The sequence below is a fragment of the Lemur catta genome, chromosome 8, assembly GCF_020740605.2.
Source record: "Lemur catta isolate mLemCat1 chromosome 8, mLemCat1.pri, whole genome shotgun sequence".
Classification (NCBI taxonomy): Eukaryota; Metazoa; Chordata; class Mammalia; order Primates; family Lemuridae; genus Lemur; species Lemur catta.
In genome coordinates, this window is record NC_059135.1 from 96,974,718 (window position 1) to 96,991,224 (window position 16,507).

A 16,507-nucleotide genomic window follows, 5' to 3' on the forward strand; every position below is an offset into this window, starting at 1 on the left:
GGGTTAGCGATAACCGGCGTGGAGGATGCGCAGGGGCTGCCCAGGAGGCGGGAGGGCTGGGTCTCTTGTCTTGCTATAAATGTTGCTTAGAAGTCTCGGTGAGAGTGTTTTCCTGCTTTCTCAAGACTTCCGTTCCTGTTGAAACCTCAGGCACGGCCCAGACCTGAGTTGGGGACCCGTCTCGAGCCACATCGCCTGGATTAGCTAGTTGGCCCCTCGAAGCTGCTTTGTTCTCTGGCAGATGAAAATTAAAAATACTGTTGCTGATGGCCATGAGAATCCAATGAGATGCTGAAAGCAATGTCAAGGGGGAATTATGTTTCTCGTGAGAATTGCTATCATGAGGAAGGGGCAGGATGAGGACGGGAGGGATTTGTCAGTGCTGCCTAGAGGCCGTTTGCAGCAGAGCGGAGACCGTGGGTGCTGGAGACCAGCTTTCCGGGGCTCGGATCGGCTGCGTCACAATTTACTAGCTGCACGATCTCGGAAAACTGCCCAGCATGGCCGGCTGTGTGACTGAGCACACTTGAGAGTCTCTCACCCAGCCTAGCCTCGGGAGCAGGACTGGGTCTTAAGCCTAATTTTCTGACTGTTGGCACAACGTCTCTATTCCACCTTTTCTCCAACAGTCAAATAATAAAGTATTTAGACTACAAGGCTTGGGGTATGTTAGAAGTAAGCAAGATATAGCCTCCAAACATCTTGGGTTCTGTGTTTGAGAAACTTTTGAACGATTCTAGATGCTATACAAATCTAAGGTGAGATCATTTTTCCTTTAAATTTAAATTTCTACTAAATGCCCTTAAATTCGAACTGCAGAATTTATGGGAGTTTTTGTAGTTAATAGTCATTGATACCTCAGCCCCAATTACAGACAGCACTGGCTTAGTTAACACCTTCAACTTGCCAAATACATGTATTTGTGTGTATGTTGCACCCTCAATTTAGAGAATAATTCAGAAACAGGAAGCTAGTGTGGGCGCAGTGTGTCTTTAGAGCAACTACGAATAGTTTCTTCAGGCTACTCTCATCATTTGTGAAAACACATTTATTGTTTGGTGGAAGGAACAAAATGTTTGCCATGGCAACCATGGCAACCCTGGGTGTCCTGCCTATTAGCGGTAATGCGGGAGCATCTTCAACAGCAGGGAGAGAGTCCTTGGCAATTATCGCCCAGATACTATCCCTCCATTTCAAGAGCATAGGTGGAAGCTCTTCGGTTCAGAAAATTCTTAACTTGGTGTGTTAGTGGCAACTATTCCATTTTGCTTAATTTCAGGGGTATTAATAAGCTACCATTTTTGCTGTGGGCAAAAGGGAGATATGATTTTCTTTAGACAAATTTAAAGAAATCATTTTAGCACAAAATATCCCTCCATTTTTTATTTTGTTTTGTTTGGTTTCTTTTGGATTTGGGTCAGTCTTTTTGTGATTCTATCTTTTGCAAGGGAAAGTTCCTTGTCATTTTATTTTCTTTCTTACATTCTTAACATAAATTCTTATCATATGCCAGTTAGAATAAATGAAGGTAAAACTCTAAAGCATGGCTAGAGTACTCTTGGAGGTATTAATAAGAGATAAATGGTTAAACTGTGAGGATTTTCATTTCAAAAATAGTAATGGTCACATAAAAAGGCAAAAGTCCTATATCATTAGCTCTTAGATTGCTGTATGTATTCTTTATGTGATAAATCACATATGAGTAATAAGATTCTTAGTTTATTAAAAAATGACATGCAGACAACAGAAAATATGTTATATGCAAAAAGCAGAAAAGTATAAAACCACTCACATTCTCACTACTTAGAAGAAATACATAAATTTTTTTTCTATCATATTTTAATATGGTTGGGATCATACTGTTTCAGTAACTTTATTTTTTACACTAAAGGAGAAAACAGGCTAGGTGCAATGACTCATGCCTGTAATCCCAGCACTTTGGAAGGCAGAAGTGGGAGGATTTCTTGAGTTCAGGAGATTGTGATCAGTGTAGGCAACATAGCAAGACGCCATCTCTACAAAAAGTAAAAACATTAACTGGCCATAGTGGTGCATGCCTGTAGTCCCAGCTACTCAAAAGGCTGAGGCAGGAGGATTGCTTGAGCCCAGGAGTTGAGGTTTCAGTGAGCTATGATTGAGCCACTGCACTCTAGCCGAGGCAACAGAGGAAGACCCTATTTCAAAAAAAAAATATGTAACCAGAGAAGACCCCATCCCGTATAACCAAAGCATCCTTAAACAAAAAGAACCAATCAGAAGGCATCAATCTACCAAGCTATACTACAAGGCTATTGTAACCAAAACAGCATGGTACTGGCACAAGAGCAGATACATAGGAACAGGACTGAAAACCCAGATATAAAACCATCCTCATATTGTCATCTGATCTTTAACAAAGGAGACAAAAACGTACACCGGGGAAAAGAAACCCTATTAAATAAATGGTGCTGGGAAAATTGGATAGCCACATGTAGAAGACTGAAACAGGATCCATACCTCTCACCTCTCACAAAAATCAATGCAAGATGGATAACACACTTAAACCTAAGTAATGAAAACATATGCATTTTAGAAGAAAATGTTGGAAAAAGTCTTGTAGATATCGGCCTACATAAAGAATTTATGAAGAAGACCCCCAAAGCATTCACAGCAAAAACAAAAATAAATAAATGAGACCTGATCAAATTAAAAAGCTTCTGCACAGCCAAAGAAACTATCATTAGAGCAAACAGACAGTCTACAGAACGAGAGAAAACAGGCATATACTACATATCTGATAAAGGGCTGATAACAAGAATCTGTATGGAACTCAGGAAAATTAACAAGAAAAAATCAAACAACCCCATTAAAAAGTGAGCAAATAACATGAACACAAACTTTTCAAAAGAAGACAGACTAATGGCCAACACACATATGAAAAATTGCTCAACATCTCTAATCATCAGGGAAATGCAAATCAAAACCACCATAAGATATCACTTAACTCCAGTGAGAATGGCTTTTATCAAAAAGTCCCCAAACAGCAAATGTTGGCATGGATGTGGAGAGACAAAAGCACTGATACACTGCTGGTGGGACTGCAAACTAGTGCAACCTCTATGGAAAGTAATATGGAGATACCTTAAAGAGCTAAAAGTAGAACTACCATTTGATCTAGCAATCCAACTACTGCGTATTTACCCAAAGGAAAAAAAGACATTCTATAAAAAAGACATCTGCATTCATATGTTTATAGCAGCACAATTCACAATTGCAAAGATGTGGAAACAACCCAAGTGTCCATCAATCCATGAGTGGATTAATAAAATGGAGTATATGTATACCATGGAGTACTACTCAGCCACAAAAACGATGATGACCTAGCACCTCTTGTATTATCCTGGATAAAGGTGGAGCCCATTCTACTAAGTGAAGTATCACAAGAATGGAAAAACAAGCACCACATATACTCACCATTAAATTGGAACTATTCAATCAACACTTATGTGCATATATGGAAGTAACATTCATTGAGTGTCAGGCAGGTGGGAGGGGGGAGAAAAGGATGGGTATATTCACACCTAATGTAGCTCTGACTCCGGTGGTACAAAGGCAATTTATTTAACCAAAGTGTTTGTACCCCTGTAATATTCTGAAAATAAAAAAAAAAAAGTAGAAGAAGAAAATAGCCTTATGAACTGGGCAGCAACAGACACTGAGTGGAAAGGAAGAATAGGTTCAGAATAATTTTGGGTTTCTTGGAAATGTAACATCTCTCCCTTTGTTAAAATCTCCCTGTCAATTTGGAGAAGCTGAGAAAAGGCAGAGAATAATCTCAAATAGCTGATTTACCTTGACTATGTTTGAATCCTGGGTGCCAGGTGTTCTACACTTCCTGGATCTCACTTTCCTCAAACAAATAACAGGGAAATGCTGTTTACTTCCCAGGAGATGGCATATATGTTAAAGTAGGCCAAACTGCAGCATCCAATAGATTCCAATGTGAAATGGCTTAAACACAACAGGTGTTTAGTTCTCATTCATCTTATAGGTTAGGATGGGTTTTCAAGTAGGCAGGCGCTTTCCTCCATGCACTGATGCAGGGATCCAGGATCTTTCCGTGCTGTGATTCTGCCATCACCTAGAACCTTGTCAACCACGCCCATCAGGGGTGGACAAGGAAAGCAAGTGGGAAAGAGGTCTGGAAGTAACACATCTTATTCTCACTCACATTCTCATTGGAGAGAGCTTGGCCACATGGCCATCAGTATAATAGTACAGAAAGCTAAAATATACCATGAAGCTGGGTACCCACTGTAATTCTGTTACTGCAGAAGGAAGAGAGAACAAACGTTAGTGAATATCAGCAGTATCTGCCACTGTGTTCGTGTCTTGCAAAACAAACAACACATTCCACAGAAGGTACTGAGCACGTTCTCTTCTTTTGTTTTCTTGCCTTTGAATCTTCTTGGAAAGGGTGAAAAAACAATTTATCAAACAAAACCTACTAAGGACTAGCTCTACTGGAAGACAATCAACCACATCCTGTAGGTTGTGCCTTACGGCCGGAGTAGGATCAGCCTTAATGTCCTCCATCTCCTGCATCTGCGTGTCCAGTCCTGTACTGAGAGACGCTCTGCAGGGGTACAGGGGCTCTGGAAAGCACCCAGTGACCAGGGAGAGGCTGAACCTCCCACGTTGGGAGGACAGTAGACTGAAACATCACTAAAATGATCTTCAATGACATAAATTTAAATAACAAGGATTTATTGATTAGCTCCTCTAAACTAAAAATTCAATTAAGTCCCGACTTACTGTTTTGAGCAAGATGGTTTACAAAGGGGTTGCTTCCATGCCATCCCTACCCAGGGCGTAGACAGTCTGCAGTGGCTCCCACTCAGGTTTCAAAAGTTCTGTGAACTCCAGGATCAGTAGAATTGAACATTGACTTTTTTATTCCTATGTGGAATGAAAACAGAAAACTTAGACCATAAGTTCTCCAACCAGGTGAGAGCTAATATTGATCTTTGGCAAAGTTCAAGAATGACAATGAAATCCTGTGACCAAAAGGCTTTTTAAAGTATGTTAGCATGCTGCTGCATCCCAAGTGTACTGGGCACTTGTGGATCCGAGAATGTGTCAGGTTCTCTCATGTCTCTGAGATTTGCTTTATCCTTTATAGTTGATCTTCACCCGACTTTTGCCTTTTTTCTCTGGGACATGCTGCACTTGCCTCAGGTTTCTGCTCTACCATTTCTGTCTTTAGAAGGCCTTTCTGATCACCTCCTGAGGCATTCTGTCCTCTGTGCTCCTATAGTTTACCTCTCCTGAGAGTTTTTTTCACCCCACATTACATGTTTCTGTCAGCATCTCTCCCTCTTCAGCACCCAGCATGCTCCTGGCATGCAGTGAACATCTACAGAATAACTGAATGGTACCCCCTAAAGACACAGCCAGTGTGCTTCATCTTTGTATCCACAGCACCCTGTCTGGCCGTGGTCAGTTCATAGTACATATCTGCAGAGAGAAAGAGAGGAGGGAATGGAAGAAGAACAAGAGAAGGAAGGAAAGGAAGAAAGACGGAAGGAAGGCGATATCAGTCAGAGAGGATGTGAGGCAATTTGTACATGTCTACAACCAAAGGCTAAAGTTGTCAGGACAGAAATAAATAAAACAAATTTCATTAGGAAGTTCGTAATATGGAAGCCATAATGACTAGGGAGAGATGCATGGAAGATACAGTTTTGGAATGAGTCTTAAGCCATGAGAAAGGTTTAGTTGGAGGTGGAGGATGAACAGTGTGAGAGGATTAAGTGCAGAGGCAGGGAAGAGGAGGGCTCGTTGTGGGGGAAAGGCGTCGTAGTTGAACACTGTTTCATTTCTCTTTGACGGTTGAAAGTTGCAGCTACATGAGACATGACTACAGCTCTCTCTGATCCTGTTCCAGGAACTGGCGGTTGGTCCCCAGCAGATTCCAATGCTCAGCAGTGGCTCCAGATGGACCTGGGAAACAGAGTGGAGATTACAGCAGTGGCCACGCAGGGAAGATACGGAAGCTCTGACTGGGTGACAAGTTATAGCCTGATGTTCAGTGACACAGGACGCAACTGGAAACAGTACAAGCAAGAAGACAACATCTGGGTAGGACAACTTTTCTCTTCCAATGAATAAAACTGAGATGTGCTAATGGTAACCATGAACATCACTGTCATTTTCCTATACCCAGATTGTTGGCAGTTTAAACTGTTGAGTGCCCATTAGAAATAATTAGACCATGTATAAGTCCTATCCCCAGCGTGGCTCCAGTTCCTAGGAAACTTAGGATGTCTGTTGCAAAGAGTTTAGTGTGCTCCTCCTTTTGAGGCAACTTGAGTAATTCACTGACTGGACCTCAGTTTCTCCATCTGTAAAAAGAAAAAATGGAGAAATACACAACCAAAGTCTGATTGTTAATGAGATTGTATTGATTTACTGAGTACTTATCTATTTGTTCATTATGTACCAAGCACTTTGCATATTTTACAACAACTCAACTCGACCAAAGTTGCCTAATTTGTGAATCTTGGTATGGGAACCTGTAGTCTGGTCTGACTTTAAAGCCACAGTGCTGAAACAGCCTCTATCCAAGACTTGATGATAATTGAAAAAGTTGAAAGTACTAAGCAAATATGACATTCAGAACCATTCTGTCATTAGAAATAATCTTTAGCTTGGGACTGAAGTAAAGTTTGCTCCAAGTTGTAAAAAACAACTTTCCTTCCCCATCCCAGCCCTATGTTGTATAGATGAAAAGCTGTCAGCAAATTATTAAAGAGGGAAGGGAAGAGGACAGTCAGATAGCTAAAGTGGCTTTATTCACTGAATAAAATAATTTGTTTGTCACTTTTATTTATTTATTTTATTTATTTTTTAATTTCAGAATATTATGGGGGTACAAACATTTTGGTTACATATAATGCCTTTGCCTCACTTAAGCCAGAGATACAAATGCACCCTTCCCCCATACAGTGCGCTCCGCACCCATTAGTTGTGAGCTTACCCACCCCCACCACCCCCCTCCCACCTGACCGGCACCTGATGAATATTACTTCCACATGAACACTTTAGTTTTGGTCAGTTAGTACCAATTTGATGGCGAGTACATATGGTGCTTGTTTTTCCATTCTTGTGATACTTCACTTAAAAGAATGGGCTCCAGCTCTATCCAGGATAATATAGGAGGTGCTATATCACCATTGTTTTTTGTAGTTGAGTAGTATTTCATGGTATAAATATGCCACATTTTATTAATCCACTCATATATTGATGGGCACTTAGGTTGTTTCCACATCTTTGCAATTGTAAATTGTGTTGCCATAAACATTTGGGTGCAAATGTCTTCATTATAGAATGTCTTTTTTTTCCCTGGGTAGATGTCTAGTAGTGGGATTGCTGGAACAAATGGTATTTCTATTTTTAGTTCTTTGCTGTATCTCCAAATTACTTCCCACGGGTTTTGTACTAATTTGCAGTCCCACCAGCAGTGTTCCTATCTCTCCACATCCACACCAGCATTTGTTGGTTTGGGACTTTTTGACAAAGACCATTCTCACTGGAGTTAGGTGATATCTCCTTGTGGTTTTGATTTGCATTTCCCTAATGACTAGAGATGTTGAGTACTTTTTTATGTTTGCTGGCCATTAGACTGTCTTCTTTTGAAAAGTTTCTGTTCATGTCCCTTGCCCACTTTTTGATGCGGTTGTTTGATTTTTTCTTGTTAATTTTCTTAAGTTCTATACAGATTCTTGTTATAAGCCCTTTATCAGATGTGTAGCATTCAAATATTTTCTCCTATTCTGTAGGTTGTCTATTCGCTCTAATGATAGTGTCCTTGGCTGTGCAGAAGCTTTTGAATTTGATAGGGTCCCATTTATTTATTTTTGTTGCTTCTGTGATTCCTTTGAGGTTCTTCTATATAGATTCTTTGCCTAGGCTGATGTCTGTAACAGTTTCCTAACATTTTCTTCTAGAATTCTTAAGGTTTCATGTCTTAGGTTTAAGTCCGTTATCCATCTGAGTTTATTTTTGTGAGAGGTGAGAGTTGTGGATCCAGTTTCAATCTTCTGCATGTGGATATCCAGTTTTCCCAATACCATTTATTGAATAGAGATTCTTTTCCCAGTGTGTATTTTTGTCTGCTTTGTCAAAAATTAGATGATAATATGAGAATGGTTTTATATATGGGTTCTCAGTCCTTTTCCAAAGGTCTATATCTCTGTTCTTGTGCAAGTATCATGCTGTTTTGATTACTATAGCCTTGTAGTAAAGCTTGAAGTCTGACAAAATGCCTCCCAATTTGTTCTTTTTGCTTAAGATTCCTTTGGCTACACAAGGTCTTTTCTGGTTCTATACGAAGCACAGAATTATTTTTTCTAGATCTGTGAAAGCATTCCTGCTTAGAACTGGAACCAGGCAAGGTTGCCCACTATCTCCACTTTTATTCAACATAGTGCTAGAAGTCCTTGCCAGAGCAATCAGACAAGAGAGGGGAATTAAGGGCATCCAAATGGGGACAGAAGAGGTCAAACGCTCATTCTTTGCTGACCATATGCTATTATATCTAGAAAATCCCAAGGATTCAACCAGGAGACTCCTGGAATTGATAAATGGATTCAGTAAAGTCTCAGGATACATAATCAATGCACACAAATCATTAGCATTCATATATGCAAATAACAGTCAAGCTGAAAATCAAATCAAAGATGCAACACCTTTCACAGTAGCATCAAAGAAAATTAAGTATTTAGAAATGTATTTAATGAAGGACAGGAGAGATCTATATAAGGAGAACTACGAAACGCTGAGAAAAGAAATTGTAGAATATGTAAACAGATGGAAAATCCTACTATGCTCATAGATTGGCAAAATCAAAATTGTTAAAATGTCCATACTACCTAAAGTGATTTACAGAATTAATGCAGTTCCTATTAAAGTATATTACTTTTAGCTTAGGAAAAACATCACCAATTTTTTTGTACAAACATACATAAAATGTGATGATTTGGCAATTGATATCTTATTCTTTCCTTCTCAGAATCTGCCTCCTTAAATCAATGCCAATTACTATTTTACCGTGCTCTTTTAACATGCATATTTCTGTTTTGGCCCCATTTCCTTGAAAAAAAAACTTCTATTTTATGTACTCATTGTTAATTGTTAATTGCCTACCTATCAGTTGCGTTTCTAATTGAAACTGGTGGTAATTGAGGATCAAGATTAGTTATGGCAGACTGACTCTTGAGAATATTATTATTGCCACCTGTATTTTAGGTCACTTTAATATTTGTAGAGGGTATGGGTTTTCTTCATTTCAGAAATAGTCTTTTGAAGACTATTCACTTCTTTTCTCAATTTTGAAGCCTCCATAAATTTGTAAAGGTTTTCATTTTGTTTGGTTTTTAGTTTGAAATGAGAAATAAACACACTTTCCATTTTGAGGAACAATTTTAAGAATTTATGTTGACTTTAGAGGGACAAATAGATATGAGATTATTTGTTTTCTCTGCATTTTCAATCAGAACTGGTTGTTTTTCAAATTGAGTTGCAGGTATAAGTTATTTTGTCTAAAGTTTTTTTTAAAAAAACAAGTTTCATTTTCTTCAGAGCCAAATGACCTGATTTCAGTCTATCCTCTGGATCAGCATGTGTTTCAAGGGATGACAATTTCTCCAGGTTTGTGGGTGGCAGTGAAAAGGCCTCTTTTACCTCCCTGCCCTTGTTGGTTTTCCTGTTTCCAAATGATTCCAAGCTCCTTCAAGGCAGGGCTCTCTGTTATGTCCATGCAGCCCCTGTGCCTAATATTACTGGACACATGGCAGGAACTAATTTCGAAGTGGTTATTAAAAGAACTGCAGAGTTACTAAGGTGCCCAGAATCTGGAGTGGAGGAAGGAGACTATCTTCATCCCCAACCTCACACCCCAAACAGCCTTCACCTTGTTGGGCCAGTGGGAGATGCTGGGCAGTAGAGAAGGAAAAGCAGGGACCTCGGGGTGCAGCAAGGCAGTAAATTCCAGCTACAGCTTCCCCAGAGCTGCTCGCAATGCCTGCAGGGCACTTTAGGAGGGAGGCAGCTTTAGGACCAGCTTGTGAGCTGCAAATACTGGGAGAAGTGTTTTGAGGCAGGATCATCACAACTTCCAGTTTATGGAGTAAAATACAAGGACATTAGGTAGGTGCATCATGATAAGTCACGTACAGTAATTAGGCTCAAATCTGAAAACATGAGAATCCACCTATATTGATATTGGGCAAACTAACAGTTACTGAACACCTATTACAAACCACATTTGTAATCAAATCTAATTCTGTACATAAAAAAGCATTATTCTATAAACGCTGGTGATTCAATAGTAATATTTCCATAAACAAGAGACTTGAGGCTCACAGAGACCCACACTCACAAGCTCACACAGCCAGAAATGGGTGGCTCCATAGTTCACAAGCAAGATTTATAAGTACTTGATTGCAAAACTGTACTTTTTGTTTCTCCTTTACTACATTTGACTTTTTAAAAAATTTTCACAAAATTGATTTACTTTTCTCACCTTAAATGGTAACTGTCAGGCCCACTCTTTAAGAATAATATTAAACTTTATTGTTTAATTCACGTGTTGCTAAATATAAAAATGTGGTGGTACCAGTGATACCTACCTCAGTTTCTAAATGGTGAAAACAGAGCTCAAAGTCTCTGAAACTGTCTAGGCCTTTGGGGTATTTTACCAAGACTTTATATAAATATGTAAAATGTGCCTTGTGGCTAATAGTCATTGTTACTTTCATCAGATTATGCTGTTTGATGAAATAGGTTACTTTGAAATTTTTCTTTTTGATTTTGAATTTTAATTTCAAATTAGAAATAAGACTATGGATTCACCAGAGTTAAGCCTTAAAAGCAAGACAAGAGAATGGCCAAACAGGAGATTTTTATAAAACTGTCTAAATTTTTCTGTTTAACTTTTCAGAAAAAGTCAATACCTAAAGACATCGATATCAAATATTGGCTTAAGGATGGTGTGTAAAGGAGTAGAGAATCTCTTAAATGCATACTTTCACCTGGTCTTTTGCAGATTCTCAATTTTTAGGTGATATGGACTTTGTCATGCTTTTTAAAGTTGATTTACCAAACAATACAAACATAACATATTCTATGGATGGGATAGTACTCAAGAGATTTATTTTATTTTAAAAAGTTCACTTCAGAACAAGAATCCTAAAAAGATACCTTTCCAATGTACGGTAGCAAATCTTCATGCTCTAAAAATCCAATTTGGAGAGTTTTGGGGCTGGCACTGAGTGGAATGTTCATGAATGAGGCCACCAAGCAGCCACTTAGTGATGCATCATGATTTATGAACAAGCCAGAGTCCCTTGCTTCACTAAATAATCAAGCATGAAGGTGTCTCAGGAACAAACTGAGCAACAATTTTTAGAATCTTAGCAGATCCCCAAACCCTTCCCGATTGGTATGCAGACATAAGGAAGCAACATAAATCGTAAAATTCCAACTGTGAGCAGCAATCCACTTGGTAAAGTGAATTAACTTATTTGGAACAAAAGGACTTCTTCATTAAATCCACCCAGACCATATCCTGTTACCAGTCATTTTGAAAGATAGGCCAGAAGCAGCACTGTCTCTGTTGTATCCACAAATAACCAGAGGGGGCATTCGCTTTCGTTCCCCTGCACAAGCCCCATGTTGTCAGTAAGACTGGCCCCAGCCCCAGTCCACTGTCACCATGTCCTGAGCTGCTACTAACAGGGCTGATTCCAAGCTCCCTCACTAGCTGATCTTCCTCTCTGAAAATTCTCTATTTTATTAATATTCAATTTACAGTTTTCTGCTGTAAACATCATGTTGCCTTTCCCCAAATACATGAGCCATCAGGTCCATTATCATAGACCCTCTTGGCCTTTGTGCACTGTGGTGGTCCGTGAGTCCCTGCAGCTCTCTGAGGTCTGCCTTGGAATGAAGGGCTGGCACTTGCCATGCAGCAGTTTCCTCTCACAGAGGTCAATTGAAACCAATGGATTATACATTTTGGTCATCAGTTCCCCGATTTCATCCTTGAGCGACTTCCAAATTCTCTGGGAGATACTCTGTGATCTTCATGATTTATGCACATTTATTCTGCCAATTTGGCCTAGAACATCCTGAGTATTGATCACTGTTTGATATAGTATTTTAAGCCTACCAATTTCAGAAAACAATTTGAAAGCGAGAATCTCATTACCATCAACATATATCTTTTAAGCTTTCGTTATACGCCAAGCACAGTGCTAGGTGCTGGGCTTGAGATGTGGTCTCTCCCTTTTCTGGGTGTGCAGAACCATTAAGGAGACAAGTAAATAACACGGCAACACAGCGTATGCGTATGCGGGTAGTGCTGAGGGTGGTTTGCAGGCACAAAGCTGTCAGGGAGGGTGCGCCTGGCAGTTTGTGAGTGGGAGAGACTTGGATGAGTTGAACAGGCAGGGACCATGTTTAAGTTCCTCTGGCTTCTCAGCAACCACAGAGTGCTATGCGCCTAATAAAAGCTCAATAAATGTAAGCAGCTGAGAAGAGAAAATGGTAGCAAGGAAGATGCATTCTCAGCAGGAGAAACACTATAAGAATATGTATAAGTTGTATTTGGGATATAAGGAGTTAATGATTTAGACACAAGGTTTTTCTAGTCAGGGATATTATACAAGGTAAATCTGAAGAGAGAGACTGAATAGAGGTTGTAGACTGTGAGCACCGCCGTATCTTCTTTAGTTAGTATGTCATTATTTGTTAGCCACTTCAACACATAATGTTTGTTAACACTTTTCTGTTTAAACATTTTTCAGTTGTTAAATAATAAAAACTACACATAGGAACATGATAGCGAATACATTTCTCAGGATATTTTTAATAGTCCTCTTCTTTGTTCTCTCACAGTCATATACTTATAAGCTTTTAATATAGATATTAATGTCACAGTTGGCCATTATTAAAAACTCAACTAAGAACTTAGCATGCCATGTAAAAGCAAGTTACCGCCATGGAACAGACCAAGAAAAGTAAGGGGTAGAGGGAAATGTAGAGGCTTTTGATTAGAGTCAGACTCCAGTTGCACCACCAGTTGCTTGTATGACCTTGAAAATGCCACTTTGTAGTGGATCTTTCTTCCCATCCATGGCAGGCACTTATCTAGAATCTTCCAGCCCCATTGCATCCATTTCCCCCACACTTCCTTGCTCAGACCCCTTAGTTTATGGGCTACCTTGTGGGTTATAATGGGAAATACATGAAAATCAAGCTTGGGCTTCACTATGCAGCCAGCTTAGAACAGTCAACAAAAGGCTCTTGAAGCTCAATGTTCTCCTTGCATCATCCCAGCGGTTCTGTGCTAAGGTCTTTTGTTGTTCTTAGAGGCTCTTATTGCTGCATGAAGATCTATAAAAAAGGGCACAGGGAACTCCTGACCAATAAGCATTGTGAAAGCAACAGCTGGTCTTCCCCCAGCTCCAGCAGGTTCCCCCTAGCCCTCTGGCTCCACACTTAGCCCTTGAAAGTTCCTCACTGACATCCATCTGTTTTCCCTCCTTAACGCTAGAATTTGCTGAGAAGTTTCAGAGAACTTCCCAATATGGGGTCTAACCTCTTTAAAGAGTAAACACACTCACACATTTACACATGTGACATTGAAACACATCACATGGACAGGGAGTCAACATGTAGTCTTCAGGATTAATATTCACGTGGACACTTTCCAGGGGAGAGCAGATGTTCGCAGTCCCCTACAAACTGGTTGCATTTGTAATGGGATAGGATCCAGCAGCTGATATCAGAGTAAGGAGGATGATCTGCTTAAAATTAATTCTCCCAAATCCACTGCTATTAAATTAATCTTATTGTTAAAGTACTTAATGATTCACAGTAACCTCAACTTATAATTGTATTTTCAATATACAATTTGTTAGGTTTTGGAGACACCCACCTTAGATTAGCAGAAATAGAAGTTAATGTCTCAACTGTGACACATAGCAAAGCATTAGGTATTTTTTTTCCTAAATATAAATATATTGAATTATGATAGCTAGGTATAATGACTGAGAGGAAGAGATCTTTTAAAGTATACTTTATTCATTTAGGTTTTAGCTACCAGGTACAAATATTGTTTGTGTTTCATCATCATTCTTATTTTCTTACATGGATTATCTCAGCTTCAAAGTCTAACAGAGATTCTGTGACTCTGATCGATGATTAAAACGCTAGAAGACTCAGTTTCCTCCTTTGAAAGTGGGTATAATAAGGGTACTTAACTCATGTGGTCTGTAAAGGAGAGATTCCCAAAATGAGCATGCATCAAAATGTCCCATAGGACTTGCTAGAACACAGCTTGCTGGGCCCCACCTATACAACTTAACCAGTAGGTCTTGTGTAGGGCTGAGAATTTGCATTTTTAACGTAATCCCAGATATTGCTAGTGCTGCTTGTTGGGACCACACTTTGAGAACCACTGTGTAAACTTTACACAGACTAAAGTACGCAAGGAACTTTAAACAGTGCTTAAAAAAATATAAGAGATTTGATTATCCTTAAAGGTAGGTACATATGATATACCTGGTGAAAACACCCAGAGGACACTGGCTCTCAAGTTTTCCTTCTTTTGAGCTTTGTATACAAAAAAGAAAGCAAGCTAAATAAGTCAGCCTCTTTTTTATTTTATGCTTTTTAATAAACTAAATGCTCAGTGCGGAGGGTACACTCTCCTTGCGGCTGCAGGCGAAGACAGTTACCGAAGCAGGCTCGTTAAAGCAATTAGCCCAGAGTGCTGGCAGCAGACAGAGGAGCTGGAGGAAGAGCCTGGGGAGTCACTGACGCCTCAGGAAAAGGACTGGAGGCCCAAATCTGGAGCCCCAGGTGCCTACTCAGTTCTAGCCAGATGGAAAGATTCCAGGCTTGGCAGGGGCCTCAACAAAAGTCTCTCAAGTATCTAAAAAAAGAAATTTTCAAAGGAAAGCAGGCATCAGTGAGTTTATTATTATAGATAACAATTGACATTAAGAAGAAAAGCATAATATGGTAACCACAAGTCTCCATTAGCATTAGTTTGGCTTCCAGTTTTGTGGGCCTTGATGTTAATTTCAAATAAAGGTAACTGATTCTGGTGGACGATCATGTGATGCTAATGAAAGTAGAGAGTGCAAGCAAAACAAGAGTGTGAACACTAGTCGATCTTGCATTTTCCATCTAGGACCAGCTGTTCATGGAGGAGGGCAGCCTGTAAACAAACGGCCGCAGCAGCTCTTGGAATTACAGGGAGAGGACGTGACTGATGCCACTAAGTTTGTCTAGCACCATAGACTTGCCCCGAAAATAATTCTCTAATTTAGCAACTCAAGCATTTTTTAGAAATGAATTCACGAGCTCATAGGAAAAGGGAAAAGTGACTTTTTTTCCCCTTAAGGTATTGGAGTCATAAGATGCGGGCAGGAGTTTTTTTGAACTGAATGCCTTAGGTGCTTTTTTTGTGTGGGAAAAGAGATGTACTTGCCAAAATCTCTCCCAAAGAATCATGAACCTCTAACATCTTGTCATATCTGATTATAATTTAGTGTATCAAGCATCTGCTAGTCACATTCTGCATGCACTAAATTAAGGCGGTTTCAAGAGTAGAATGTAGAAATCCCCCATCACAGGTAAGACAAATGCACAGACAGGTACACAGTGAAAGACTATGCACAGATGGGCAACGGAGAAAGGAGTGAAGTTTCTGACTTATCAGTAGAATAAGTGCTATCAATTTTTTTCCCCAGAAGCTATTGTGATTTTACAATGAGTTAGCCACATTTTTGTCCTATCTGTCTCCATTTATGGCACACTGCAATAATTGATGGCCAGAGTTCCACTAACAGACTGTAAAACCGAAAAGAAAGAACTGATGAAATAAGGACCCAAGAGCTAGGGCACGGACAAGGTGGCATTGTGTGTAACATCTCAGCTGAGTGTGTGTGGTGCCTCCCTTGAATACTGAGGAATCTGAGTGTAGACGAGAGGAAGGAGCATGCTGTGTAGGTATAAGTGACCATGTTTCATACATTTTCACCTGAGAGGTGGGCACTTTCTGCCTTAGGTTTCCACATCTGGACATCCCCCACGTCTTTCCCATCTAGTGCTTATGTCTGCAAGGTCTTACGTTGTGTTTCGGACGTTGTGTTTATGTGAGTGCTATAAGTATGTAAGAATTTTAACACGTATAGGTTTGTACAGAGGAAGAAGCAAGTCATAGCTTGGGAGGGGCATCCTAAGCCCCCTTAATAAACAGATAATTTAAGGGAAGATCCTGTGCTTGCCAGACAAGCTCTGCCTAGGGCCTTGGTTCACCTCCCATCCAGCCAGCGTCCCGCACAGCACTCACACTCAGATACAGTGTGGGCAGCTGCACTGCTGGCGTCGGTGTGCACAGGCAAATGCACGTCCAGTGACTGCAGGTGATGACCCACCACTCTGCCCAGCGGGG

General features: G+C 40.0%; 1 protein-coding gene across 2 annotated transcripts in view; it reads left to right on the forward strand.

The window, feature by feature from the left end:
- CNTNAP5 (contactin associated protein family member 5) overlaps positions 1-16,507 on the forward strand; it is a 773,538-nt gene that overhangs the window by 181,808 nt on the left and 575,223 nt on the right. For both annotated transcript variants that reach the window (XM_045559127.1, XM_045559128.1), the window contains exon 3: positions 5,927-6,120. In XM_045559127.1, the coding sequence (XP_045415083.1) occupies positions 5,927-6,120 (194 nt within the window). The remainder of the gene's footprint in view (positions 1-5,926; positions 6,121-16,507) is intronic.